A 27,212-nucleotide genomic window follows, 5' to 3' on the forward strand; every position below is an offset into this window, starting at 1 on the left:
AGGCATCTCCCCTCCGTAGAAGTACACAATTAAATCTAGGCACCTCGGGTCCCTCGAAGTGGAGTAGGGCTGTCTGGGATTGTCCGAGCACACGGGCCCGCACGATGCGGACTCCATGTGTGCGGACCCGAAGATTCGCCGTAAGCTCTTCTTCGCCAGTGCCTGCGTCGATGCCGTGTACGACACCTTTAAGCAGGCCCTCGGGTGTTGATAGATACACGTTCACAGGGTGTGATCGTCCGTGAAAGGCGAGGCTCATAATTTTCATGAGGGTGGCTGCCGTGGCCTCATGAGGGGTGCTCACGATGATGATGTTCGAGCAGTGTCGCAGGCGGACGATGAAATCATCCTCCTTGCAGATCGGTGCGGCTCCGACGGCTTGGACGATCGCATTGGCCACTTGGTGGGTCTGTAGTTTTCGAACTGTGAGGCCCGGGGTCGGGCGGATAATGATTTTCATGTCGGTGCGCGGGAGTGGAGGAGCGCGTCGGCGAGGCCTGCTCTTTGCAGCCGCGCCTTCAGAAATAGGTGTTCCGGCTCCGCGCTCATCGCAGGTAACTTGCGACGTGGCTTTTGCGGCGGCGGCTGGCGCCTAGGTTAGAGCTAGCCCTAACGGCGTGGTTTTCGATGCCGGGGTTTGCCCGACTGGGTCTTGCTCACCAGTGGATTGTTGTTTTTGCAGGCGACGTTCCGATGAAGGGAAACGACCGTTTGCCACTGGGATTCTTGATTGTGGAGCTGCTCCGAGAGGACGGGAGACGGCTCGGCCATGGCCTCGTCAGGCAGGGGTTTCGGGTGACTGTCGGATACAACTTCCATGATCTCGGTGTCGGTGGGTTGGTGGACAATGGTGCCTGGGTTTCCCGCGATCGTAGCGTTCCGGGCTGGGTCGCCCCCACAGCTCACCGTCGACACGTTGGCTGCTTGCGGGTCTCCGATCTCCCGCGCACCAGCGTTCGGCGTTAGGGCTAACCGTATACCGTCGGCGTGGCCGTACGAATAGGGCTCTCGTTGGTTGCTGCAGATAACCTATTCGGAGCCACGTGCGCCTCTCCGCGCATGCGTCTATGGTCCCTCTTTCTTTCTTTCTCTCTTTTCTCTTCTATATATATTTCCGAGCTGGAAATAAAGGCCGTCTTTTTGCTCTGCGAATCGGCCTGGATTTCATCGCGTAGCTGCCGGCCCTTGGCCGAGCTATAGAACGTAACAGTGGCGACGAGGATTCTGCTGCAGCAAGGAAGCCAAGCAGAAGGAACCCACCACCGACCATGGCACACAGGCTACCGGAATTTGAAGACGAAAAAGATAAGTGGCAGGCGTATTTAGTCAAGGTTGAAGCCTATTTCGAAGCGAATGATGTGAAGGACGATGCTAAGCAAAGAGCCCTGCTGGTAGCTGCGCTGGGAACAAGGACAATAGAAATTTTGAACGGAAAGGTAGCCCCGCGAAAGCCTAACGCCCTGACCTACAAAGAAGTTGTGCAGACGTTAAACAGCTACTACGACCCGGTACCGAATGCAATTTCTGAAAGTTTCAAGTTCTTCCATCGCTGCCAGCAAGAAGGGGAATCTGTACATGCATTCATAGTGGCAATACGGCAGATGGCACACAACTGCAATTTTGGAACTATGCTGGACAGAATGATGAGGGACCGTATTGTGTGCGGCGTCAGATCCAAGAATGTGCAGAAGCAGCTGCTAGCGAAGAAAGATCTGAATCTTGAAGAAGCCGAGGCTCTTGCCCTTGCCGCAGAGAGCGCTGAACGCGATTCGCAAGGTATTGTTAGAGACCAAGAACAAGCAAGATTGCTAAAGCTCTCTGGGCAATACGAATCGCGCGCGAAGTCGCAAGGCGTGCAACAATGCAAATGTTGCGGTAGACGTGGTCACAAGACCAATGCTTGTCGACTAATCAAGCGGAAATGTTACAAGTGTGCACGGCCAGGGCATTTAGCGAGAATGTGTGCGGCAAATGAACCAAGCAAATTGCTAGCAGTAACTGCTCAGGCGACGGAAAGCGAAGAAAGTGATAGCAGCGCGTCACAAATCTGGTCCTTGACTACCACGCGCTCTCTCATACCGCCCATCAGGAAATCGTTCGCGTGGAATGGCATTGAAATAATGATGGACATCGATACTGGTTCCCCTGTTCGTGTCATTCCCAAGAGCATTTACAAATTGCACTCTCACCGATGGCCGCAGCTACAAAAGGCGGAAGTGCAGCTTTCATGCTATCTCGGAAAGTTGCCGCTTTTGGGAGCACTGACAATGCCAGTTTATTACGACGGTACAACAGTGCAGTGCAGTCTGACAGTTTTAGACTGCAATGGCCCCAGTCTATGCGGTCGGGACCTGCTGAAAAAATTAACAGACGAACGCATTCAGGTGCTGAGCGTGTATTCGACGGCTCCTGTGCCAAAACAAGCCTTGGAGGACGTGCCGATGCTGCTCCAGCAACACTCCGACCTTTTTACAGAAGGCGCTGGTCTCATGAAAGGCCCGCCAGCCCGACTGCACATCAAGGCCGGAGCAAACCCCAAGTTCTTCAAGGCAAGGAAAATTCCTTTTGCACTTCGTGATAAAGTGTCTAAGGTGCTTGACAGATTAGTGTCAGCTGGCATAATATCTCCAGTCCCTCATTCCGAATGGGCAACGCCCATCGTGCCAGTTTTGAAGGACGGAACAGTGCGCATTTGCGGGGACTTCAAGGTTACACTAAACCCTGTGTGCGATGTTGAGCAGTACCCCTTGCCTGTCATAGACGATATTTTTGCAAACCTGTGTGGAGGAAAAAAAAAGTATTTTAGACCTTCGCGATGCTTACAATCAGGTCGAGCTAGATGAAGATTCGCGGAAATTAGCAGTGATAAACACACAAAAGGGGCTCTTTTGCTACAACAGGTTACCGTTTGGCATCGCATCAGCTCCAGCGATATTCCAACGGAAAATTGAATCTGTGCTGCAAGGACTACAAGGGACCCAGGCTTATCTAGACGACGTCCTGATAGCCGAGAGCAGCGAGGCTGAAAACGTAAACCTGCAAGCTGTGCTACAGCGTTTCCGCGAGAACGGTATCAAGCTTCGTGCCGACAAGTGCAAGTTTGGTGAACAATCAGTGACATATCTTGGCCATCGTATCGATGCTGAAGGGCTACATCCACTCGAGAAGCACGTGGATGCAATCAGGCTAGCCCCTTCACCGCGAAATGTTGCTGAGTTGCGATCCTTTGTGGGAATGGTTACATTTTACAAGTTTTTGCCAAATCTTTCCACTATACTTTCACCCTTGTACAGCCTTCTTGAAAAAGGTGCAAAATGGGTTTGGCACGAAAAAGAAGACGCATTCCAGAAGGCCAAGGATGCTTTGTGTTCAGCCCCAGTGCTAACGTACTTTAATCCGCAGCTTGAGCTGATGTTGGAATGCGACGCGTCACCTTACGGTGTCGGTGCTGCCCTTTTCCATCGAATAAATGGTGAAGACAGGCCAATTGGTTTCCGATCACGAACGCTCACCTCAGCAGAGAGAAAATACTCCCAAATTGAGCGCGAGGCCTTAGCCCTGGTATTTGGCGTGACACGGTTCCGCGATTACCTGTTGGGAAGGGAGTTCACGCTTGTAACGGACCACTGCCCCTTGTTGGGCCTTCTCAAACAGGATCGTCAAACTTCTGTCATGGCTGCAGCCCGAATTCAGCGCTGGGCGCTTTTGCTCGGGGCATACCAGTACAAGCTGATCTGTAAACCTGGCAAACAGATGCTAATTTCTGATGCTCTAAGCCGTTTGCCTCAATCGCTGCAGGAGCCGCTAGCGGAAACCGAAGATCTGTCGGAAATGGTGCTTAGCATAGACGAATGGGACCAGTCAGCGGTTTCCCACAAGGAGATTCAAGCACTCGCAGCAGCTGACGGGTTTTAGCAGACGATATGCAGGTACGTGGCTGAAGGGTGGCCCTCCGTCGTAGATGACAGCAGAGAAATGGCGGAATTCTGGAAAAGACGACACGAATTGTCTATAGAGAAGGTACTGTTGTACTGGGGCCATCGTGTGGTGATACCAAGGGAGGCGCGTGGGAAACTGTTGAAGATGCTGCACGAGTCTCATCAGGGGGCGTCTACCATGAAGACAAGGGCTGTATCAGATGCGTGCATGACTGTGCGCCTGTTCCTGACATGCGCGCTACGGTCGGCCCGTTATCACTCGGTCGGCTATAAAAGCAACACTTCCCAATAAACCTGCGTTCTTCTTGTTCTGGCTATCTTGCTGTTGTCACGTCCTTCGCGGCACGCATACATGGTGTCAGAAGTGGCTACGACGGTCTAGCTTCGGCAGCCGTGGAAGACGAAGCATGGAACGGCTGCAGGCACCGGAGCCCCTACGTCTGGCGGGGAACGTCTCGGCATCGTGGAAGCGTTTCAAGCAAAAATTTGAGCTCTTCCTGCAAGCAACGGAAGTGAAGGACCAGCCGAAAAGTGAGGCTTCGAAAGCTGCACTTCTGCTGAGCATCGCGGGTGACGAGGCGCTCGATGTATTCAACAATTTCAAGTTCGAACCGAACGAGAGCAAGGATGACTACAAGACCTTAATGCAAAAGTTCGACGCCTACTGCTCAGAGGTGACCAACGAAGTGCATGAAAGGTACCTGTTTCGCACGAGGACCCAAGCGGAAGGAGAACCGTTCGAAAAATTTTTACGTGACGTAAAGAAACAAGCCTCGCAGTGCAACTTTGGAGCATCGCATGACTCACTGGTAAGAGACCAAATTGTCTTTGGTACCAACAACGCTAAGCTACGGGAGAAGATGCTTCGGGAGAAAGAGCTGACGTTATTGAAAGCGGAAAATATGTGCAAAATTGCAGAATCAGTCGCACAACAAAATGAGGTGTGGCGCAAAGCAGCGGGCTGCGTCGATGCCATTTCGAGGCGCACAAACGAGAGTAAGCTTGGCGGGGAACTGTTGCAGTGCAGGCGTTGTAACCGCAAGCACAGGCCGAAGCAGTGCCCAGCATTTGGAAAAAAATGCTATGTGTGCCAAGGTGTCAATCACTTTTCTATGTGCTGTAGGAAGTCGACAGAAGTGAGTGAAGTCAACAAACTTCAAGAGAGCGATTTTGATGTCCTAGATGTCTGCAGTAAAGGTGGAAAAGCCAATGAGTGGACGGTAAATGCTCAAGTTAATGGTCAGGGAATTTCCTTCAAGATAGACACGGGATCACAAGCCAGCCTCTTGCCATTTTCGGTCTATCGGAAACTACCATCAAATGAACTACAGCCGACAAGCACAGTGCTGCGGGCGTACTAGTATACATGGATGACATTTTGGTGTGGGGTTCAACGCGGCGAGAGCACGACGAGCGCCTAGTAGCTGTCCTGAAAGCAGCCGAAAAAGCTGGCTTAACTTTTAATGCACAAAAGTGCAAGTTCGGCGTCACAGAAATCAAGTTTCTTGGTGACATAATAACCTCAAATGGTATATCACCGAACCCACAGCTCGTCAAAAGCATGATTGAAATGCCGGAACCAACAAGCAAGCCCGATGTTCAACGCATGCTGGGAGTGTTAAACTACTTCGGAAAATTTGTGCCGCGTCTGTCTGAACGAACAGTGTTGTTGAGAGATCTTATCAAGTCTCGCTCAGATTTTCAGTGGACTGAAAACCACTCTAGGGAGTGGAAGAGAGTAACACAAGATTTGGCCACAGCTCCCGTGCTTGCTATTTTTGATGCTCAAAAGGAAACAAAGATTTCGTGCGACGCTTCACGGGACGGTGTAGGAGCAGCTCTGCTGCAACGTCACAGCGATGACTGGCGACCCGTAGCATATGCATCACGCGTTCTCACACAGGCAGAGCAGAGATACGCTCAGATTGAAAAGGAGGCCCTTGGCATTTGCTTCGGATGCGAAAAATTCCATCAATTCGTCTACGGGCGAAAGCTACTCATAGAAACTGACCACAAACCACTCGTGTCGATAGCGGAAAAAGCAATTGATGACATGCCGCCCCGGCTGCAAAGGTTTTTTCTGCGTCTGTTTAGGTATGATTTTGTTTTACGCTACATTCCGGGAAAGAACCTAGTTCTGGCTGATATGTTATCACGATCCACAGCTGATGACTGCAGCAGACAAGACACAAACATGAACGACGTGGAAATTCACGCAGTGCAGTCCCTAGGGTACATGGTGACGCCAACGACAGAGCGCGAATTGAGGACAGAAACTGCGCGTGACAGCTACCTGCAGGTAGTGGTGGAACGTTTGTCAAGGAGCCAACCCATTGAGGGTGAACTCAAGCCTTTTGCGCAAGAACTATCTGTTGTGAATGGGGTACTTTTTAAAGGCTCCAAAGTAATCGTACCCCAGAGTATGCGGAAAAAGATTTTGTCCAGAATTCATGCGGGACATCTTGGGGTTCAAAAGTGCAAAGAGAGGGCACGTCGCCTTGTTTTTTGGCCAGGTCTTAACCGTGAAATTGTAGCGCTACATGCGAGGTGTTCGACCTGTAAGAAATATGCTTATGCGCAAGCAAAAGAACCTCTACTGATGCGGTCAGTTCCCAGATGCCCGTGGTACAGGGTTGGAGTGGATATATTTTTCTTTGCTGGGGACTCGTATCTTGTGGCTTATGATGCCTTCTCGAACTTTCCAGAGGTCCAACAACTCCAGGACACTACCTCAAGGACTACGATAGCTGCACTAAGCGCTATCTTCGCAAGATATGGCGTCCCGTTAGAAGTTTGCACGGACAATGGTCCTCAGTTTTCGAGTTATGACTTCGCCATGTTTGCACGAAACTATGATTTTTCACATGTAACTTCTAGTCCTCATTACCCGCAGTCAAATGGGTTGGCAGAAAAAGGTGTGCAGATTGTCAAACGCATCTTGAAAAAAACGCAGGAGTCCGGGGACGACTTCTGGCAAGGACTACTGGCTTATCGCTCAGCTCCACTTGAGGACGGGCGATCTCCTGGTGAACTGTTGCAAGGGAGGCGCCTTCGAGCCAATCTTCCCGACTTCCATGAAGTACCCTGCACAGAGGTGAAAAAGCACTGCCAGCACGCACAAGGCAAACCATTGCCGAAGCTTTCTCGAGGGGACGTAGTACGGCTGCGAGGAACGAGAACGTGGTCCCGGAAAGCGAGGGTAAGAGGCACGCAAGCTCCAAGGTCCTACCAGCTGGTAACCGAAGATGGGCAAGTTCTGCGGCGCAACCGCAAACACCTCATACGAACGGATGAGCCTTATGATGAAACAAGCAGCGAAGACGGGGACGACACAACCGAAACGAGCACGCCTGTCGACAACCCTCAGGTACCTGCAATGCATTCTTCGGCCGGATCAACATCGCAGGCTTCGGAATCCTCCCGAACGACTGCTGGGGCGCAACAGTGCCCAGCCAACACAGAAGGAAGGCCAACACCGGATTCGGTGCTGACCCCAGCTCCGAGAAGATCGTCCCGGAACACTAGACCGCCGCAACGCCTTCGCTATGACGAGGCATTTAATCAAATTGCTTAACTAATGTCAAGAGTCTGTTTTGTTTGTTTACATGGAAGGATGTATCAGATGCGTGCATGACTGTGCGCCTGTTCCTGACATGCGCGCTACGGTCGGCCCGTTATCACTCGGTCGGCTATAAAAGCAACACTTCCCAATAAACCTGCGTTCTTCTTGTTCTGGCTATCTTGCTGTTGTCACGTCCTTCGCGGCACGCATACAAGGGCAAGGGCTAGATTTTGGTGGCCAGGTTTAGATCGAGACATCTGTAGAATGGTCTCAGACTGTCGAAGCTGTGTGCAGGCTCTGCCCATGCCACCTGCGCGGAACCCCGTTAGCTGGCCGATTTCGCGAGAGAGGTGGTCACGGCTGCATGCCGACTACGCAGGGCCCATTGCAAACAAGATGTTGTTGGTAATCGTCGACGCACACAGCCATTGGCTAGAAGCCATTCCAGTATCTCGAGCAACCGCTAATGCAACTGCCGATTGCATGCGAACCTTGTTTAGCAGGTTTGGTTTGCCCCGCACCATAGTTACGGATAACGGTACGCCCTTTACCGGTTCAGAGTTTGCTGTATTTGTGCAGAAAAATGGAATCGAGCATATTCGCACCCCGCCTTATCACCCTCAAAGCAATGGTCTCGCCGAACGGGCAGTGAGAACTATCAAGGAGGGCTTGAAGAGAATGCCTGGTGTGGAGTTGGAAACTGCCTTGGCTAGAATTCTTTGCAACTACCGAAATTCGCAACAGGCTTCAGGAATTTCACCGTCTGAACTTCTTCTTGGGTACCGTTTGCGTACAAGACTAGATATGTGTCTTCCTCCCAGGAGCCACGAAAAGCCCAAGGATCCAGCGGCTGATTCCGCCAGTTGGTACTTCGCCCCTGGAGATGCCGTCTATGTGCGCAACTACGGCATAGGAGAAAAGTGGACACCAGGCAAAGTAAAATCGACGAGTGGTGCCCGTTTAGTCACTGTGGCTACCGAGGACGGTGTCGTTCGACGACATGTCGACCAGATCCGGAAGCGTTCATCAGACACAGACGGAAGCAGAGAACTATCAAGTCCTGAGGAATCGCCTCCGACGACCTTAGGGGCACCGATAAACGAGGCTCAAGACCCTCCCGAAAGGCCTGTTCCTGACCTTCGTCGTTCCACAAGAACCAGAAAGCCAGTGGAGCGCTACGGCTACTAGGGGAAAGGAATGCTGCAGATAACCTATTCGGAGCCACGTGCGCCTCTCCGCGCATGCGTTTATGGTCCCTCTTTCTTTCTTTCTCTCTTTTCTCTTCTATATATATTTCCGAGCTGGAAATAAAGGCCGTCTTTTTGCTCTGCGAATCGGCCTGGATTTCGTCACGTAGCTGCCGGCCCTTGGCCGGTAGAACGTAACATTGGTCTTAAAAACTGCTGCTCACCGAAGTTTGGTTCCGCTGAGTCCCCTTGATGCTTACAAAGATGTTCCGCTGATTTCAGTGGTACCAGGAGATTTTGGGCGCTTGGAGAATTCGAAATCACGGAGCCGATAGTCAGTAGCCACTGGATAGATAGATAGTCGCCACTGGAAAGTCTATGAAGTACTCTGAGAATGCCAACGCAATAATAATTGGTGTCGTTCAAGACAATTCTAAGTCTCCTTTACAAAATTGAGATGCCATATTCCTCATTTAACGTTTACATGAAAATTATGGGGTTTACGTGCCAAAACAATGATCTGATTAGGAGGCACGCTATAGTGGGTGTATCAGTATAAATTAGGACTATCTGGGGTTCTTTAACGTGCACCTTAATCTAAGTACACTGGTGTTTTTTACATTTCGCCCCCATCGATGTGCCGCGCCGCCGCGGCCAGGATATGGTCCCGCGACGTCATGCTTAGTAGCGCAGCGCCAAACCCACTAAGTAGCCAAGTACGGCGAAGCCGCCGATATTTAAAACGACGTTCTTAGAAGTATCATTTCGACTTTTTGAATTCCTGAACTTCCCATTTACTGGTATTATTTCATTTCTTGATGGTAAATTGTGTGATCTCAATATTCCTAACGAAATTTTCTTTTATTTCTGACTTTTTTTTACCCACGCTGTGCTAGAAAAATGTTATTTTGTTATAATCTTAGCAAGCACATGCGCAATCGCCTGCTTTTTGGCCAGTCCCTTGTAGTGGGTATGAGCCAGCGTTTGGACGCACGAAGAACAAAAACAACGGTTTGGGAAGTGCACCTTCGAAAGGGTTATGTACTTCCAGCAGTATTCCTCGGCTCCGCCGGCCGCACTTCCAACAAATGCGGCCGGAAGCTTCCCTGGCCAGCCTCTCCCAATCGCCGCGCCTGGCGACCCGTACGTCCAACAGCCGCAGCTCGACGAACCTCGTCCAGAGTTGGCTCAGCCCACCGCTCCTGACGCTGCGTACCCAGAACCAGTGCAGCAAATCGACAGCCCGTATCCCCTGGCAGTTGAGCGCGTCCCCAGTACCTATCCTCAGCCACCACCACAGCCAGCTCTTGGAACCGTGGGCATCGATCCTGGCCAAGGATCCTACGCTCCGGTTGCACTCGGCGCGCCAGTGACGCAGCCGGCTCTGGCGTACACTGGCTCGGTGGACTTACAAGCCGAGCCATGGGGTGCCGGCCTGGCCGCCGGTGAGGCTTCCAAACTGAAGTCAGTTATTGCGTTTTACGTGCAAAAACCACAATCTGATCACGAGACACGCCGTAGCGGGACGCTGAAGATTAATGTCGACTACCTGAGGTGCCAACCAACCTTTTCGGAGGTTATGAATAATGGCGCACAACGCTTCAAGGAGACACGTTCCGCTGTATGTTCAGCGTACTACGCAGACAGACAGTGGTGCTCACAAGGCAACAATTAATGCCAACTTCCCTTTGTAGTGTTGCACTAAACGCTGAAGAATTTAAACATTTGCTGTAAACGTCACCTCCAATTATCGCCAATCAACGGAAACAGCACAGAAAGCTTCGATTACATCGATTTCCACAGTGCATGAGATCCGCGTAATTTTGTCCACGTGTCTCTGCGCTACGATTTAACACTCCTCTGCCTACTGGGGAAAACAATTACCTTTTTAAAGACAAAGTCTCTCCTAGCGGGTACCGTATCGTACTTTTCCGTATCGGGTACCCTCTTAGCCATATATCGTGGGCCAATCCCGGAGATAGTGAAGCCTTCAAATGTGAGCCGATATGCACTACTGGGACTACTGGGCAACCAGATAGATATATATATATATATATATATATATATATATATATATATATATATATATATATATATATATATATATATATATATATATATATATATATATATATATATATTACACCACCGGCGCACCCGCCAGGAGGTGGAATAGAATATCCTTAAGCATTTACCACGTGCAAACCAGCGCATTGAGGCACGTGTAACATTTTGTTGCAATATAAATTATATGAACACTTGATGCCACCTTTCGCCGTCAACGATAATCACGTGTAAAAGCATTGATTTGTTGAATTTTAATACGTTTTCTGCTGAACATTACTCACATTAACCCCGCGCTTTCTCATTGAGTCAGAATTTGAACGCCAGGTGGCGTAATATGTCTAGACGTGTTCGCGTTCGAATCGCGCAGACTGGTGCGCAGAAGCCGCTGCAAGCCAAGACCTCAGGTTAGGCAGCTTTGCTTGCTGAAACGAATTGCAACCCCAGCTACAGGTAGACCCTGCCAGCTTGTGCCGTCGTTTTCTCACACGTAGCCCGCCGGTGCGGAATTTCTGCAGAGAAGCATCGTGCATATCACATCGTGAAAACATGGCTCCGCGTTTTTAATAGTCAGAACCCCAGCCGAGAAGGTTATGTGAAACTCTAATCGCAGTGAAGCAAGGAGGACCATTCAGCGGTCCACAGGAACAACGTGCCGCTGCGTGTTTGGCGCACGCTGGAGCTCGACGCCGGAGGCGCGCAGACGTGGGCCTGCGGGAACACGGGGAGGGGGGCGAGGCTTGGGCGACAACGTCGACAAAACCCGAATGCGACATCGACACCATGTGACAACGCCGGCAAGGTCCCGTAGTTCTGGCTGATTCTGCTCGCGGCCATCGAGTTCTTTCTGTCCATGCGTGTCAGCTCACGTGACGGCACGCGTGTTTACTTAGCCAGTACACGTTTACTGCAATTCATACTGCCACCAAAGCTGTGAGCCTTGCTTCGGGTCATATTCTAGCATGTAGCTATCGCATTCATTGTTTAGCCTTTGTGACGAAAGTGATTTTTCTTTTAAATCAGTAAATCAATAACATTGTCCAAAGGCCGGATTCGAACAGAGGACGTCTTTCACAGAAGCCTGATACTGTAACCATTACGCCACAAACACCTTTCTCACATAACGGCGCGCCTCATTATTAGATCGTGGTCCGACACGCTGAATCGTGGAAGTTATTTAGAATAATTAACACGTCATCATACGTCAAAATCTGGGCCACTCTCGAAGATAGTACAGTAAAAGGATTTTCACCGTGGTTGCTCAGTGGCTATGGTGCTGGGATGCTGTGCACGAGGTCGCGGGATCGAATCCCGGCCGCGGCGGCCTCATTTCGATGGGGGCGAAATGCAGACACCCGTGTACTTAGATTTAGGTGCATGTTAAAGAACCCCAGGTGGTCCAAATTTCCGGAGTCCTCCACTACGGCGTGCCTCATAATCAGAAAGTGGTTTTGGCACGTAAACCCCATAAAAAAAAGAATTTGAGTGCGATGCTCCATGCTATACTCCCCCCACGTGAGGAGTGACGCGATAAAGTGCAGTGCGCAGTGACTCCGCCCCTATCTCGTCCCCAACTCGACTTTCAATTGCTGGTTGACTCGTATTGCAACTTAACTTTTTATTGCGCAGAGTAGAAGTGCGTTTAGTAGTACTGTTTTGCCGAAAAGCATATACAAATGTTATACTATATGCTCGTTTGCTGGTACCTGCATATGGTGCAAGGTCCATCTATACAGTGCACAGATACGCCTCCTATATATGCCCACAAATGTAACCGCCGAGATACGGGCTGACCCATCAATAGACAGCAGCAGCCCCGCGATACCAGGGAGGGCAGGCAAAGAAACCTTCTCTTGAAGGAAACGCAAAGATGCTTGGGCGGCAGGCTTAAGCATTACCTCGTCATGCTGTTTGCATCGGAGCGCATATATATAGAGCCACAGCTGCACGTGATATCTACCTGGCAAATATGATTTCACGGACTCGTTTTGATTAAAAAATCGAATTTAAGAATAAGAACACTTGGGGTTCTTCAATGTTTTAAGCAAACATTTCGTTTCCGCTTTCGATTCCAACCTCTCGTTGCATCTCAGATATTGTTTCTTCACAAAACGTTGAAATAATTTCAGGCTTGCGGTACTTTCAGCCGCGAGTTCTTTTGAAACTTAAAGGGTAAGCTGCAGGTAGAAGACAGGCAGACTGTTTGCCTTTAACGTGCATTTTCGTATTTAGTCGATGTGACTGTGCAGGCAGGCAAACTGATGCTTTCACATCTTTCTTGATTCCTAGAATCCATGACTCCCTACGTGGAGCCGCCTCCCGCCCCTGCCCGGCGCCGTCGAATGGCGTCCCGGCCGGGCCGGACTCCTCCCGACTGGGTGTTCTGCCTCTCGGTGACCCTGGTGTTGCTGCTGGCAGTGCTGGTGGCCCTCGCTTACTTCTCGTACCGGAAGCTGCTCGCCCTGCGACGTCGAATGCATCGCCATATGCGGCATCTTGAGGCGACTACCAAGTTGTGGCAACCGTTGTAGAAGGCTTTGGCGTTTCTCAGATACGAACGCCTTGTCGGCTCGACAGGTTTCCGGTGTGCAATATTAAAATTCGAGACGATGGATTCATGTTATACCCTGTTTTCGGTGCCTTAGCTAGGCTTTTTCTTTGGACTTTCCCTTGCGTTTGTGGCCTTTCCTCCTTGGTGGAATGGGCAAATATATATTGCTTCTACGAAAGCAGCGAGCTCTATCTTGTAGTCTTGGGAATCATGTGTGTGGGATATGAGCATCTCCAGCAAATTTATTATTATTCATCTTTATTTCTCATGCTTAACTATATATTGAGTTTCCGTTACTCATATTTAATTGTGTTAATGTCATTATTGGGCATATTATAGCATCACTGGACGTGAACGCCTTTCCGTTTGAAAATATTTTCTTCTTTTACTTCGGCCTTTCAAATATTTGTAAGAATGCCTTCACGGATGCATTTAGAGATGACATCGATGCATGTAAGTACAGAGGCTCTGCTCACGCCGTCGTGAATGGCTGTTATTAGCAGTGGCATAGGGGGGAGGGTGAGGGATGGATGGAGATCGAGGGGCAGACGTGTGTTGTATCCCGCCGTTTTATGCTGCAGGTATCTCTCACAAATTTCGGTGGAGGATGGGGGGTATACGCCCCTGGTTCTGAGTGACGGCACAACAAGCACCACGTCAGTTGTCACGGCGGCAGCCGTACAAACTCCTAGCCGACTCAAAGTTAAACGACGTGAGAAACAAGTTACGAATTACTTGGTAAAAGATCGCACATAGAAGTGGTTGTCCATTCCAACGACATACAAGCAAGGTAACTTAGAATCCTTTATCGTTAAGCTTAACTCTCTCTCTCTCTCTCTTTCTCTCTCTCTCTCTCTCTCTCTCTCTCTATATATATATATATATATATATATATATATATATGTATATGTATATATGTATATGTATATATATATATATATATATATATATATATATATATATATATATATATATATATATATGCATGCGTGGGTGTCAAGGTAGTAGTTGTTCGGATTAGGCGTTAAATAAATTGAGGGAATTGCAGGCGCACGTAGAAAACCCCAGGTTTAATTTCGACGTGTCGGCCAGGATCCAGCGTTCACTTCACCAAGCACCAAGGGATTACAACAGTGACGCTTATAACGTTGCATATCTTCTCGAATGCACCATTTGCCACGCACATTACATTGGACAAGCGGAAACGCCTTTTAGTACGCTTTAACAATTATGAATCGCATGTAAAAATCCATACCGCAGCTCCCCCTCGCCACACAAGAGAACACACTAGGCCCCTCTTTCGAAACCATTAAGGCCACTATTTTTAGATCAGGATTTTCCACTCACTGCGACAGGGAAGCTCTCGAGTCATTTCTAATACAAAAGTTCAGCACACTTTCGATAGGGTAAATAATGAAAGCCTAGGTAGGATGAAGTGTATGCGCAACTACCAAGATGCACGTTTCCAAGGTTGTCGACATCTTTGGCGCACCGATGAATATCTTTCCGTGTGCTTGCAATCGCACTTTTGATGAAGGTCGGACCCCGGCCGCCGAAACGTCGAAATTAAATGTTTTGCTACAAGCCATTATATCGACCACTCCGCCGCACGCTGATCTTCGCTGCTCGAAAGCCATCCATAAAAAGCCCCTTACCATGGTGAGGGGCCCTTTATGGGTGGTTATGGGTGGTTATGACCAGACCTGCAGGTCTGGCCATATTGAGCTGACAAGCGCAGAGCATGCATTGCGCGATAAGAATCGTGTCCGCAAAGCATGACATCGCTACGCGCTGCGAAAAGATCTGAAATTTCAATCCGAACGCCGTTTCCCTCTTCACTCGCGGTCGCCACGCTCCAAGCCGGACGGTGACGTAATCGTGTCCCTGCGCCTACGTAATTGTGTCCGCAGTGTGACGTCGCTCGTGGTGACACGCGACTTCAGAATTATTCCAGATAACATCTCTTATCTGTGTTATCTGTTGGTTGAATACACGAGTTGAAGTTTAGAGAAATAATGAAACGCACCAACGAAATGTCTGCGTGCTTTTTTGTTTTACTTCGCACCGAAGCAAGAGAGATGTACTTCCGCTTCGTCTGCTTGTTCCCACGGTCGTGCGGTCACGTGCGCAGTTACCGAAACTATGCCATTTTCTACCGTGTTCCAGCGCCTGATCATGCGCTGCAATCCGCTTGTACTGCCTCAGTATTCGTGTAGGACTGAATTATACCGCTAGTCGTGTTTCCTCTTTCACAGCGCGCAAAATCGGGCGCTGCGCGAACGAGACAACAGCTCGTGCGCGACGCCGCTGGCGGAAATGCGCAGCGCCAATAAATAAATATTAAATAAACAAACAAATAAATAAATAAATAATGAGCGAGGAGCAAAAAAAAAAAATGAAGGCGGGGCCTGTGATGTATGCGTCACGCGATCCCCGAGGTCCGGCATGGGAGAACGCAGGGAAGGAATTTCGCTTGCGTAGGCTAGACGGGGCGAGTGGAGGGAGCGTCTTGCTTGGCAGTGGAGCACGCCTGCTAAAATCATGGGTTTGCTGCACTAAAATATTTATATCTCGGCTATTAACTAGCCGATTTGAAAAATGTTTGCGGCAGAACGCTCCCTAGAGGACACGTAACAACTTCCAGCGTATAACCAAAATTTGCTATGGGGCCTGGTGAGGGGCCCTTTAACAACTTCGCTGAAGTATTTTGTCAGTTCGCCTGTAGGGGCAAAGCATTGAGAGTGATAGCAACGTTTAGCGTTGAGCATGAACTCCTAGGATGGTGTTCTAACTACAGGTGGGTGCGACATGCTGGAGCGACGCCGCACGCGATGAAACTCCCGCTAGGCAACAGGAACAGCGCCCCTGGCAGCTACCAGGCGTCTCACAACGCACGCATGAGGAGCGCCGCCAGGGGCGTTGCCGGTGGTCACTTCGGTGGTGCACAAATATCGATATTGATCTTACGTTGTGCTTGGTAGATCTGATGAAAGGAAAGACGCTTGATTCTGCAACCCGTGAGGGAGCAGAGTTAGTCACTTGACGCTTACTTCTTGGACCAGAGCGTACGCATAGCAGCTCAGCAGGAACGCTGGTGTGTCTATAGTGGGCGTCGGGACAACATTCGCGACAGCAGTGGAAGGCAGAACGCTATTGCTCTAGCTCGGCCGCCGCAACGGTTGAGAGCGAAAGTGTACGTACATTAAACGCTAAGCGTTGATGGTGCGTCCCCTTCGTCATTTTTGGCAGCGAAAACGCACCACGTGGGCTGGAAAGCACGACAATGGCGGCGGCGTGGATGTACTTCGAGCGTTCGTATAATTGTTATCGCAATAAAACTTCGCAAGAAAGAATATATATTTGTTGAACATAGAAACAACAGCCAACTGTTGCTAGTATGGCGTGCCTTCTTTGGTTATTTGTTGCTCACTAGCGAATGAGGCTGGAAAGAGACGTTCTCTTAATGTGGTTGACTACGGGATAATGAACGGTGCACGTGCAGTTCATGGAACTGTTGTGAGTGTTTCTGTCTTCTTTATTGTCCTTTTTTACAGTGTAGCTGTTAGAACTTCGCTTTCTCATTGCGTCCGCACTTTTGGTCCACAGCTTCGCCGAGCTGCGGCGGGGAGGGGGGGGGGGAGCTGAGAGAGCGTGAAAGCAGAGCATGATGATAAGATGTATTTATTAAGGGATGGCTCGAAAGCCTATTGGGGAGTAGGAATAGGAGGGGGGAGGTGTATTCAGAGCCGCCCTAGGAGCTGAGCGTCATAAAAATATCATCGCGCAGCATAGCGGCGTGGCGAGCGTGGGTGGAGCCTAGCGGGGGAGAAGGAGCGGCGCGCACGCGAGTGAGTAACGCGACCCGGATGCGTGCCCTCTCCTGCGGCGCGCGAGGCAGGGGCCTAGAGATGCGAAGTGCGGAAAAAAACGGGAAAATTGCCGAAATAAACAGGTTTTTTCCTGTTTTTTTCAGCGCAGTTGGAAAAATTGGCCAAAATTTCCGCGGGGAAGACGTACAGAAATAAAGCTTCGGCGACACCCGGCGTTGAACGTGAAACCGAAACGCAGAACGCGAAACCGAATTGTCGCACATAATGCCTAAACACCAAACGGCGGCTGACCATTCGCCATCGACATCACTTAATGTCAGCTCCAGCGTCAGCGTGGCTTCGTCGTTCGGGTGCGGTTTCTCATGTTTTGGTGCCCGTTATTGTTCAATTTTGACTTTCCCTCGTACACTTGTGCAACCTGTGGCGGAAGTGCGCATATAAAGCCGTGTGGAAGCAGATTCTGCAATGGTACGGCCAATTTCCGACGTGTGGATGCACTTCACGGTCGGGGAGACCGTTGGTGGGAAACGGGGACCCAGGCACGTACCCAGGGGGGGGGGGCCCCGGGGGGGCCCGGGCCCCCCCCCCCGAAATCAAGTGGCATATCCCCCCCCCCTCCAACCCACGCCACCAGTCCTCACACATTTCTAAAGCGTCGCGAGATCAATGTTGAGACTTGGCAGCTGTTCATCGGTCAGCATTATGCTGCCTTTTTCACTCCTTTTAGATGGCGGTAGTTATGGCATCTCTTGTAATGTGAAGGACAGTTGTCTCATAGATTCCGCACCCACGCGATAAACTCGAGATGCGTTCAGTTGTCACCATCTATTCAACCGTCACGCGCATAGCTGTTGCTTTTGTTAGTTCAACCTTCTTTGTTTAGGCTGATCCTGGGACCAGGAGAGGGATGCGGCTGTTACTCAGCTGGTCTGTACTCTCATGGAACGAGCTGCGGCCGGAGAAAACGCCAATTGCGTTTAACTTATCCCTTTGCTTCATTATTTCCTTGAGTTACGGCTCGCCGCTACGCTGGCAGATGCCCGGAACCATATACACGTGATATGGGTTAGATAAGGTGGGAAATAACATAATGTGAAAGAGCGTCCATCATGAAACCCTGCAATAACCCTTAAACCCATAAGCAAGATGACTGTCGCCCGTTACCTCGTCTGTTTTTCCCTTGTTGTATGTCACTTTTCGTGCAAAATTGGCAACTGGAAACAAAAATCACAAGGAGTTAAGAAATTAAGCGATCTACTAAGGGATAGAGCCAAGGCAACAACCAAACTGCAAGCAAAAGCGAACAATAAAAAAGTTGACCGTTGTTTATGAGAATATTGACGGAGCAACATCTATTTATTTAAAAAGGAAGTAGGGAAAACGCCGCCGGAAGTGGAGGACAATTACTTGTTTTGAATGACGCTTCTACAGTTATCGGTGGAACCGCCTCACGTAGGCACTTCTCTGCTGTGCTTATGTGGGCGTTTTTCTAACTTTTTGCGGTGAGCGCAGTACGTCTAGAATCGCAGAGTCCTGCGCTCTACGCGGTTGTATGGGACTGGCGGCCGCACAGTGTTACGCCATTCGCGGAACTGTCGAAACTGATCAACAAGGCGAAAATAACTGATATTCGAAACTATAACATGAGAAAGACTGAAGAAGCCGTAAGAAATGAACGCAGCCTGAAATCAGTAAAAAAGAAACCTGGCATAGGACAAACCATCATGTATGCACTAAAAGATAAGAAGGATAATATCATCAGCAATCTCGAAGATATAGTAAAAGCAGGGGAAAAATTCTAAGCGGACCTGTATACAGTACCTAGAGGAGTCACGATACCTCACTTAGAAACAGTAGTGAACAGGATACGGAAACTCTCCTATAACTATCGATGAGGTCAGAAGGGCCCTGCAAGACATGAAACGATGAAGCGCGGGAGGAGAAGATGGAATAACAGTTGATTTAATCAAAGATGGAGAAGGCATAATGCTTGGAAAACTGGCGGATCTTTATACGAAATGTCTATCGACTGCAAGGGTCCTAGATAACTGGAAGAATGCAGACATTATACTAATCCCCAAGAGAGGAGACGTTAAAGAATTGAAAAATTATGGGACCATTAGCTTGCTCCCAGTATTATATAAAATAGTTACCAAAATAATCTCCAGTAGAATAAGGGCAACACTGGATTTTGTCAACCAAGGGAATAGGCCGGCTTCAGGAAGAGATACTTTACAATGGATCACATCCATGTCATCAAACAGTTTACCGCGAAATCTGCTGTGTACAATAAGCCTCTCTATGTGGCTTATATAGATTACGAAAAGGCATTTGATTCAGTAGAGATACCAACAATCATAGAGGCACTACGTAATCAAGGAGTACAGAACGCTTACGTAAAAAGCTTGGAAAATATTGCTGCATACGTGTGGTATTTGTTTGTTTGAACGAGGCGCGTAGGCGCCATCACTCCGGAAAAGAGGAGGAAGAACGAACTGGGCTCGCGCTGTGAATCTAACCGGTCAGCGCTGCAACCGTTGTAAATATATTCTGTAAATAGTTTCTCGTCTTACTGACTCGTCCTTCGCGTAAGAATATTTACAGAGGTTCTACAGCTACCTTAATTCTACACAAGCAAAGCAGGGAGATACCTATAGAGAAAGGGGTCAGACAGGGAGACACAATTTCTCCAAAGCTATTCACTGCGTGCTTAAAAAAATTCAAGCTATTAAACTGGAAAGGCTTAGGAGTAAAGATCGACGGCAGATATCTCAGCAACCTTTGGTTTGCCGATGACATTGTTCTATTCAACAACAATGCAGACGAGTTGCAAGAAATGATTGGAGACCTAAACAGAGAGAGTGTAAGAGTGGGGTTGAATATTAATAATATGCAGAAGATGAAGATAATGATAAATAGCCGGGCAAAGAAACAAGAGATCAGGATCGCCAGTCGGCCACTAGAGACTGTGAAGGAATACGTTTACCTAGGTCAATTAATCACAGGGAACCCTGATCATGAGAAGGAAATTCACAGAAGAATAAAAATAGGTTGGATCGCATACGGCAGACATTGCCATCTCCTGAATGGAAGCTTACCGTTATTATTGAGAAGTAAGGTGTGCAATCAGTGCATTTTGCCAGTGCTGACATATGGGGCAGAGACTTGAGAGCAAGTTAAGGACCGCGCAAAGAGCGATCGAACGAAGATTGCTAGGTATAACGTTAAGAGAGAGAAAGAGAGCGGTTTGGATCAGAGAGCGCACGGGTATAGACGATGTTCTAATTGACATCAAGAGGAAAAAATGTAGCTGGGCAGGTCATGTAATGCGCTGGTTAGATAACGTTATCTAACCAGCGTTACATGAACCTAATGGTCCAACGGTACCGTTGGACCATTAGGGTTACAGAATGGGTACCAAGAGAAGGGAAACGCAATCGAGGCCGACAAAAGACTAGGTGGAGCGATGAAATTAGGGAATTCGTGGGCGCTAGTTGGAATCGGTTGGCGCAGGACAGGGGTAATTGGAGATCGCAGGGAGAGGCCTTTGTCCTGCAGTGGACATAAAACAGGCTGATGATGATGATGATGATGATGATGATGGAGGTGGTGGGCCCCCCCCCGAAAAAAAATCCTGGGTACGTGCCTGGCAGGTCATGTAACGCGCTGGTTAGATAACGTTATCTAACCAGCGTTACATGAACCTAATAATCTAACGGTACCGTTGGACCATTAGGGTTACAGAATGGGTACCAAGAGAAGGGAAACGCAATCGAGGCCGACAAAAGACTAGGTGGAGCGATGAAATTAGGGAATTCGTGGGCGCTAGTTGGAATCGGTTGGCGCAGGACAGGGATAATTGGAGATCGCAGGGAGAGGCCTTTGTCCTGCAGTGGACATAAAACAGGCTGATGATGATGATGATGATGATGATGATGATGATGATGGAGGTGGTGGGCCCCCTCCGAAAAAAAATCCTGGGTACGTGCCTGCGGGGACCCGCTGTCTGCAAGTACTGCAACAGCAGCTACGCTTTTCCGAATGCAACTCGCCTTTCCAAGCACATTGCTAAGTGCGTGAAATACCCAAGACAGGAAGTGACACCACGAAGCCGCTCTTGCAGCCCTTCATGTAGCGGTCTCAGGTCAAGCGAACATAACGGCGCAGTAAGCTGTACAGCAAGCAGCGCAGCCTCAACGACTGGAAGGGTTACCCACTTCGTCGATACAATGACACTTCAGGCGCAGAAGAACGCCGATAAAGCGTTGGCAAAGGCGATATATGCTTCCAACTCACCGTTTTCCTTGGTTACAAATGACTATTGGCAGGCAGCATTTAAAGGACTCAGACCATCTTACAAGCCCCCGAGCCGGTACAGCTTGGCTGGTTCGCTGCTCAACGCCGAGTACGAGGCGGCTACCGTATCCGTGAATAATTCTATTGAAAACGCTTCATGCATCACCCTTGTCACTGACGGCTGGACTAACGTCGAAGAAGAGTCAGTTATAAACTTTGTACTCTGCACACCATCGCCATTGTTCTTCAAGTCAATCAACACCGGCAACAACAGGCATACTGCGGCCTATATGGCAGAAGGAATCTGTGCTGTTATGGAATCGGTTGGTAGCTCAAAGGTAAAGGCTCTGGTAACCGACAATGCCAGCAATATGAAAGCGGCATGGGCTCTCGTTATTGAGCGATTTCCTCATGTTATCGCGATTGGTTGCGCCGCACACTCTCTGAACCTGTTGATGAATAATCTCCTTTCTCTTGGCACAATCCACGATGTGCACAAGCAGGCGAAAGATATAATCAAATACGTGAAGAAAACCCACGTGGTGTTGGCCACATTCAAGGAAAGGCAGGAATCGAAGTATGGCAAAAGTGTCAGCTTAAGCCTGCAGCTTCCAAGCAAGACAAGATGGAGTGGTGTCTGTCTCTCCTTTGAAAGCCTCTTGAAAAACAAGGAGGTCTTGCAGGAAATAGCTATAATGGAAAACTTGAAGTTCGACAAGACTCTCTGGCTGGTCGTTCTGGACGAAGAAGAGTTCTGGGTCGCATTGAAATCATGCCATACTTTGCTGGAACCCATCGCAAAGGCTATCAAAGCTCTAGAAGGTGACGGGGCCCTGTTGTCCGACGTCACAAACTTTTTTCACAATCTAGCGGAGGAGATTCACTCGAATTTGCAGCGCTCTGTTCTTTCGCCGAGTGAACAGGATCTGGCTGAGAAAGCCTTAAAGACACGCAAAGTGTTTACAGTTCATCCCGTGCACTGTGCAGCAAACCTACTTGACCCAAGATACAAGGGGAAAAATGTGACTGACGAAGAAGTCTTGTCTGCGTTTGACTGGATCTCGGAGCACAGTACGCATATGAACCTAGAAGTTGGAAAAGTGTACTCCGATGTGGCAGAATACAGGACCAATTCAGGCATATGGTCAAGGTCCGGAATATGGGCTTCTGCTAACCACATGCCTCCTTCAACATGGTGGGAGGGAATCTGCACGAGTAAAACAGTGATGCCTCTGGCTCGAAACATTTTACAGATTCCACCATCATCAGCTGCTTGTGAGCGCAACTGGTCCGACTTCGCCAACATTCATACTCTGCGTAGGAACAGGCTGCGCAATGAAACGGTACGAAAGCTTGGTTTTGTACACGCACATCTCAACATAATGAAGAATGCTACGGATGAAGCCAGTGATACTGACTCTGAATAAGAGGTGTTTTATCATCTTGATCAATGTTTCTATAGTCGAAGCCACGACGAAATAGCCACAGAAGAGACATTTCAGTGTTCTTTGTTCCTTGTTTGAACTGCCGTAAGAATTCTAGGAAGCCGCACCGATACACAGAGAACTGAACGCGTTAGTGGTGATACTTCTGGTCTGCCTTGCATCTGTTAAACCCTGCATTCGTTTGTGAAAAAGCAGAAAGCATTTCACTTCTGTTATTTACATAATGAGAGTTATGGCTTTTGACATTTGGCACTAAACTACTGCCATATGCTAAAGAAAATTTATTTTCCATTTTTTCCAAAATTTCGGAAAAAAACGTGAAAGAAACAGGTTTTTTTCCGATTGCTCAAAATTTCCGGAAATTTTGCATCTCTAGGCAGGGCTAGGTGGCTTTGGGCAGGGCATAGAGTTTCCTACAACAATTACTAGAGGGAACTCTGGCGCTGCAGTCGTTGTCCTACCATGGGAATGATGGGAAGTACATGGATTTGTCTGATCTTCGTGCTTGTGGATTCAAACGACCTTGTGGCTTTGTATATTACGCTATACAAATCTTATTGTCGTATATTTCTGCGCAATCTATATTCTTCGAAGTGCAGTAGACACCGGGAACGCGTAGAATTGCTATAAATTGCAACCATTGAGCTTGTCCAGGTGGCCAAATCGAAACGCGCCAAGCGTCTCAAGGCACTGGCATGCCTGCGATAAATTCATAAGGGCGTTTCATTCACTTGTCGATACATGCGTCCGTGGCTTAGTAGTTTCAGTATCAGGCTTCTGTGCTGGAGTCCCCATGTTCGAATCCTGTGGTCGGGCAATTTCAATGATGTTTATTTAATTGTTTATTGCGCAATAGATTGTTGAAAATGACGAGTTTGCAAAGTTACGAAGCCGTTTGAAGCCAAAAGGACGAAGTTTAGGCAAATCCATGTACTTCCCATAATTCCCATGCTGGGACAACCGCTCCCATTGCAACTCCTGTAGGCACTAGCGCCAGAGTTCCCTCTAGTAATTTTTGTAGGAAACTCTATGGGGCAGGGGGTCAGGCGAGGGAGGAGGGGGCTGTTCTCCGGTGGCTGCTGGGGTGCCTCGATGTCCTCCTCGCCCACTGCTCGGTACAGAGTGGAGACAACCGCGGCGTCTACTACGGCGCTGGCCGGCTGGCCACGTGAATCGCGGACGCCGCAGTAGACGCCTTCGGTGGAAGTCGCAGGGACGCGTTGCCGGCGCTCGTGTGTCTTGGGTGCGGTTTGTCAATACTTTACTGGGCTTCCCCCAGCTCCGCTAGTCTCTGGCGTTTGCGATAGCAGAGCCACGCATAATTTTTAAAGTGAATCATTTTTTTGCCTCTTCCTTCGACTTTCCCACTTCTGCTGCTCGTTTGGGCTGCTGAGGCTACTGCAATAACACCGGCCACGTCAGGACGTAGTTGACACGCACGCCACTAACGGTGGCTGCATCAGGACGTAGACGGGACGTGGCAATGCAAAAAAAACAACAACATGAAAGGCATGCCCTGTTGGTGTTTTGTTTCTTGTCATTTGTTTATGAGCTGTCATTCTCAAAATTTGGAGGAATAACATTGTAAAGAATCTAAGACTATGCATGCCCCATGTGGAGGGCCTGCGACGTTGTGATCCAGATTGATTGTTGTGACGCCCGCGGCGTCGACACCGGATATTCTGCGGCACGGGGCCCCTCAACACTATCGCGTTAGTGCACGACAGCAGCGTGGCACAAAGCAAAGACCATCAGAAAAGCTCGTGTCAAGATTTACGCCGCGTCACATCTGCACACCTCCCTCTGGACGCTGTAACTAGGCGTGAACCCTCACAAATGCTGTGCAGGAGCTGCCGCGCCTGTCTTCGTGCTCACCCGCAACAGCAACGACAGTAGTCGAAGGAGGTTGGGAGAATGTTAGCGAGGGAATAGAGAGAGAGAGAGAGACAGAGAGAGAGAAGGCAGTTTTGTGAGCTACAACGCTACAGCCCAGAATGGCGCCTAAGCGTGCACATTGTGGCTACGACACGAAGGCTCGCATAAAGCGTCGAGCGGAGCAGTCAAGGTAATATTTCACATTCCGTCACGGCTATGGTATGCCGTCGATATATCACGGCCAAATAACGTCAATGAAAGCAAACAGCAGACAAACTTTCGCTTACATCGATTGCATCGGTATGTGCATATATTTTTTCTTCTTTTTACATTTACCGGTCAGGAAACTGTGCGGTGGCTACCCGATACGAAGGGGGAAGACCAAATTTGTTATCACCATCATCAACATTGAAGGTTTACAAAATATCAGGGAGAAATTTGGCACACTAATCCAAAGGGTTGGCGTTGATGTTCGAAAGCCCGAGCTGGCTGCCTGAGGACAAGGACATGCAGGAGCACTTATCCGGAACAGGATGAGGCAAGTGTTTGCTGCAGCAAACGTTCGGAGATGATTCAGAGCATCGTAATGAAATGCCAAGATGTTCACCCTACAAGAACCGTAGAGAACATCTATCTTCGAGAAGTACTTAGATTCAAAGCGGATCAAAGCGTTCACTGGATAGCCGGAGAGATAAGCAATAAATGTTTAGAGTACGCGCACTGACAAAAAAAGAAAAAGCCTGGAGATAGAGTGAGTATAGAGAGTAGGGAGAGAGACATAATGTACGTCAAATATAAGCAAAATGCTAGATTGGTAAAGCAGGCTAGGTGACTATATTTCGCCGCCCAATTTCCAAGGGGACGCTAATAATATAATCAATAAGCGTCATTATTGTAAATCACTGTGGTTTTTAGCAAAATCTATAATTTTAGAGTTGTCGTCTCATCCTTGCATACCTTTCTCGTCCAATACGAGCTTGCCGAACTTTCTCTCCCGATGCCATCCAACAGCCTTTCTTACTCATATCATTTTTTTTACCCAAAGCTATACTAATAAATAAAACGATCCGTTCTTGTTGGTTCTGATCTATAGGTCTTTCAATTTAGTAACGATCTAGCGCAGTGTACAGTCTTCGCGCCCTAGTCTGCCGCGCCCCATCATACCTGGCAGTCGTAAACATCAACGAGTTAAAAATATTAACGATACTGGTTATGAAAGTAGTAAGTATATTTGATAAAAGGAAAAAAAAACATTGCAGCAGCTATGATCACGAAAAAAATGTTTTGATATTTCACTCTACGCTCTTCTTCACTTAAGATGTCGCGTTTGAAGCAATACCTTAAAATTTGCTGAATTATTTTTTGGTAAAAAAACCTAACCTCACACTAAAATTGGGGAATGCTGTATCGGGGACTCAGTTGCAGCGAGGCCCGTGATGAACATCTTGTGCGTGCTGCTGAGGGTGTGTAGGCACTAAGGCGCACAAACAACGTAGCCAAATGTGCGACTGACATTTATTCACAGAAACATGTTACAATGTTTAAGGCTTACATGTTTAATATTAAGTACACTTAACTATTATTGATTAGGTTTAATTAGTGCTTAATTAGTGTTAATTTCTTGTTGCGGCAACTTTAGTGGCCTGTTTTATTTCTGCACCAATTGTACGGTATGGCTCGAGTACATGGTAAAATTTTTGCAGAAACTGTAGTAGCTTACTTTCTTTCTACATTAACTATGATATAGTTACGTGTTGTGGTAACTGTCGTGGCCTTTTTTTTTTCTGCACCGTCTGTATGGTATACTTACGGCGGCAACTATAGTGGCCTGCTTTCTTTCCATACGGACTGTATGGTGTGCCGATTTTATGGCATACTTGTCGCTGCGACAGTAGTGGCCTCCTTTTTTCTCTCACGTACTATATGGCTCTACATGCACCTTGTAATATGGCCGACTGTATGGTACACCTTTTGTGGCAGCTGTACTATCTACATCCTTTTTGTGCTGACTGTTGCGGCGACGAAGGTGTTCCATATGCTGCCCTAAGCAAAACCAAATGAAATGAAATGAATTCTGCTGTGTTACATTGAGGTAGCCGAAAACGCGGCCATATGGACCTGCCGATGTCATCGTCGTCACAGACTCGCAGGCAGCCTGTCGCCATTTTCTTGCAGGAATGGATGGATGGATGGAGTAACATTATAGAAAGGTCCTGCGAGCTACGGGGCGCAAGGTCCCATAGAGCGGGCTACTCCCACGTTGGGACCGGGAGTTGTAACTTCGTGGCCGCATCGTGGGCTCGCTGGACGGCCCAGTGGTGCTCCACCAGGTCCGTGCTGCGTAATGCGTCTTGTAGCCTGGCGGAGTCTTGATCCTTGTTTGCGTGGGTCCGACCACACGGCCAGAGCAAGTGATGTACGTCTAGTGTGCTATGGCAATTTTCGCAATATGATGTTTTGTATA

General features: G+C 48.6%; 2 protein-coding genes across 3 annotated transcripts; both read left to right on the forward strand.

Moving 5' to 3' along the window:
- Window positions 1-1,144: 1,144 nt before the first annotated feature.
- Window positions 1,145-7,675, forward strand: LOC139052948 (uncharacterized). Of its 2 annotated transcripts, none has more exons than XM_070530096.1 (2): window positions 1,145-2,549; window positions 6,892-7,675. In XM_070530096.1, the coding sequence occupies exons 1-2, from the start codon at window positions 1,269-1,271 to the stop codon at window positions 7,510-7,512; spliced, it is 1,902 nt and encodes a 633-aa protein (XP_070386197.1). In that variant the 5' UTR covers window positions 1,145-1,268; the 3' UTR covers window positions 7,513-7,675. The 2 variants fall into 2 exon arrangements, with proteins under 2 accessions (XP_070386197.1, XP_070386198.1); XM_070530097.1 differs by lacking the exon at window positions 1,145-2,549 and adding an exon at window positions 2,562-4,747.
- A 1,999-nt stretch (window positions 7,676-9,674) lies between these two features.
- On the forward strand, window positions 9,675-13,374 carry LOC139052931 (uncharacterized). Its single transcript, XM_070530078.1, has 2 exons — window positions 9,675-10,132; window positions 13,041-13,374. Exons 1-2 carry the CDS (start codon window positions 9,727-9,729, stop codon window positions 13,280-13,282), a joined length of 648 nt encoding a protein of 215 aa, XP_070386179.1. The 5' UTR covers window positions 9,675-9,726; the 3' UTR covers window positions 13,283-13,374.
- Window positions 13,375-27,212: the final 13,838 nt, after the last annotated feature.

This window comes from Dermacentor albipictus, unplaced genomic scaffold (assembly GCF_038994185.2).
Source record: "Dermacentor albipictus isolate Rhodes 1998 colony unplaced genomic scaffold, USDA_Dalb.pri_finalv2 scaffold_44, whole genome shotgun sequence".
In the NCBI taxonomy this organism is placed as follows: Eukaryota; Metazoa; Arthropoda; class Arachnida; order Ixodida; family Ixodidae; genus Dermacentor; species Dermacentor albipictus.